The sequence below is a fragment of the Pterocles gutturalis genome, unplaced genomic scaffold, assembly GCF_000699245.1.
Source record: "Pterocles gutturalis isolate BGI_N339 unplaced genomic scaffold, ASM69924v1 scaffold14739, whole genome shotgun sequence".
NCBI classification, from domain to species: Eukaryota; Metazoa; Chordata; class Aves; order Pterocliformes; family Pteroclidae; genus Pterocles; species Pterocles gutturalis.
Genome location: NW_010128425.1, coordinates 1 through 2708, shown reverse-complemented (window position 1 = coordinate 2708; position 2708 = coordinate 1). Strand labels below are relative to the sequence as shown.

The window sequence follows — 2708 nt, the reverse complement described above, 5'->3', positions numbered from 1 at the left end:
TGCACCACCAGCAGCCTCTTCTCTGGTGGAAATTCCATCATGCCTACGCAAGCCGCTGCACGGACCTCCTCACCCCATAAATTGAGGAGCTGCTGACTGTCCCAGCATCAGACCGAACAGAGGCTTTCAACCTCCACTTGCCTGCTTCAGCTCCAGCCACCACTTCTCAGCCGACATGAAGGTCTCTGTGGCTGCCCTCGCTGTCCTCATCGCCGCCTTCTGCTACCAGACCTCTGCTGCACCTCGTAAGTCCGGGCTCTCCCCCTCCTTTCTAAATGGCGACAGGAGAGATGTCGCTGCTGGGACAGGGTCCCTTCTGCCAGCCCTTCCACCCCTGGGTCCCTTCCCATCTCAGACCCCCGCTGGCAGGTGCCCCAGGGCCATTGGGGCTCTCCTGCCATGGGGAAGGTACAACTCAAAGCACAGCGTGGGCTGTGTCAGTGCCAGCTCAGGGCAAACCCAAAAGAGAGAGAATCAAATGAAGAAGAAAAAAAGACCTCATATTTTCTCTTCCTCTCCACATCCTCCCCGCTCCCCAGACCTGGGGGTCTGCAGTCCCAGCCCCCTGCCCCTGCTCCCCATCCCTGGCCGCTGCTGATGACCATCTTTGCCCTTCACAGTTGGCTCTGACCCACCAACCTCCTGCTGCTTCACTTACACCTCCCGCCAGCTGCCCCGCAGCTTCGTGGTGGAGTACTACGAGACCAACAGCCAGTGCTCCCAGCCCGCCGTCGTGTAAGGGCCCTCCTCTGGGGTGGTGGTGGGGTCTGCCTTTGGGCTGAGGATCCAGAGAGGGAGAGAGAGTGGGGGCTGGCCCCAGGGGATGGGGGACAAGAGGTGCGGGGTGATGCTCCATGGGCTCAGTGCACAGGGGCTCGTGCTGGTCCTGCTCCACTATTTTGTGAACTAACTGGTGGCTGCTTGATGTGATGGGCACGGCGTGCTGCATCCCAAACTCTGCTGATCCTTGGGAGAGGCTGGGTTCAGGGCAGGGCTCCTCCTCTATGCACTGAAAACTTACCTCTCTGCACCCCGCAGGTTTGTCACGAGGAAAGGCCGCGAAGTCTGCGCCAACCCCGAGCAGGACTGGGTCAAGCAGTACGTGAACGAGCTGGAGCTGAACTGAGGTCCTGGGACAGACCCCGGCTGCCGGGACGAGCGAGCCGCGGCCAGCTGCAGGCTCCATCAGAAATGCTTTGATGCCATTTAAAGCTAGCTGAAAAAGTGAAAATGTTCCAGAATCTGACTTTAGTGTTTAGCTATTTGATTTTTTTATAGGGGAGGGATCAGGTGCAATAACTCCACTCCAGACGAAAGCAAATATTATTTAATAGATATATTTTTTTAAATTAAGTCTCATGCTCAGGTTATATTTTCTGTATTTAATTAATTGTAATTTTGATGTAATATTTAATTCAAATTTTGAGAAATAAATATTTTTGTAAGAACTTTCTGTCTTTGCCTCCATTACAATTCTTTGAGATGACAATAACTGCAATTATAATAGTGGTAACATGTTCTTTATTCCCATTTCTATGCTGTCAGAAACCCCAGAAGCTTTCCCTATCTGAACATCCTTTTTTGCAAAGTAAGAAGAGAAATACCATGGAGGAGGTGTGAGAAGGGCATAGATTACATTCAGGTAGCTTGTCTCATTCTTTTTATAAGGCATTCAATTACTATTCATTATGACTACTGGCAGCTAGTTAAATTCCATCACTGGCCCCATTATAGTCAATTAAAACGTTACCTTTAGGGGCTGAGATTTTACATGCTGGCTGTTTCAGAGAAAGTTTTCTGAGAGCTGCAGCTAAAATGGATCAGCTATTCCCAGAGCTGAGGATGGAAAAGATATGTTTCACTACAAGATTTTTGGAACTATTTCATTAAACTCTTGTTTAGCTGGGACATGAGGTTTAGCAAACACATCCCTCATGAGAAAAGATGCTTTTTTCTCCATGCCTCCAAAACCTGCCCATCTCTGGAGGACATCTGGACAGATGCCTGTCCAGAGACACAATGTCCAGAGATGCAGTGCCCCCACAATTGCCCTGCCAGCCCCCAGCCCCAGGGCAGGATCTGACCCTGCAAGGAGACATCTCCACTGCAGCCCTGGGGCTGGTCTTCCACCAGAGCTGCAGGAGATGGAGCCCACACCACTGGTGACATTTAGGTTGCTCTGATGAGCTCTGGATACGTGCTGTTGGATGAACAATGAAGGTTTGGGTTCCTCCTGCATGGACATCTGGTGCCTATAGGGCAGTCCAAGGCTTGGGTCAGAGACCCCGCTCCCCCCACAGAGTTTACATACTGAACTGGGGAGCACAGAGATGTATGTGGGTGAGACACGGGGCAGCAAGGCAGGAGGGGGCTCATGGGGTGGGGGTAAAGATGATCAAACAGAGGACAGAGGCTGAGAGGGAGTCGTGCAGTGAGAGGAGCCCTGGGTGGGGCTGGAAGGGACCAGGGGGACGTGGGCGCATTTCGGGTAGGAAGGAGCGTATCGATTGTCAGGAGCCTCGTCACTTCAGGAACCGCAGCCCCCAGCTCCTCAGCCCACGGGGCAGCGTGCAACCCATCAGTCCTCCCGCTACAGCACTGACTGTGCCCAGCTCAAAATAGCACCCGAGGAGGAGGGGATCCAACGGGGAGATGTGCCAGTGCCCGGGACCAGAGCCCCTGCCCTGAGGAGCTGCGGGGAGGGAGCC

The 2708-nt window shown here is 53.1% G+C and overlaps 1 protein-coding gene across 2 annotated transcripts; it reads left to right on the top strand.

The window, feature by feature from the left end:
* Positions 1 to 175: 175 nt before the first annotated feature.
* Positions 176 to 1126, top strand: LOC104466259 (C-C motif chemokine 4 homolog). 2 transcript variants are annotated; one of them, XM_010079622.1, is made up of 3 exons: positions 176 to 245; positions 621 to 735; positions 1051 to 1126. In XM_010079622.1, exons 1-3 carry the CDS (start codon positions 176 to 178, stop codon positions 1124 to 1126), a joined length of 261 nt encoding a protein of 86 aa, XP_010077924.1. The 2 variants fall into 2 exon arrangements, with proteins under 2 accessions (XP_010077924.1, XP_010077923.1); XM_010079621.1 differs by having other exon boundaries at positions 1039 to 1126.
* Positions 1127 to 2708: the final 1582 nt, after the last annotated feature.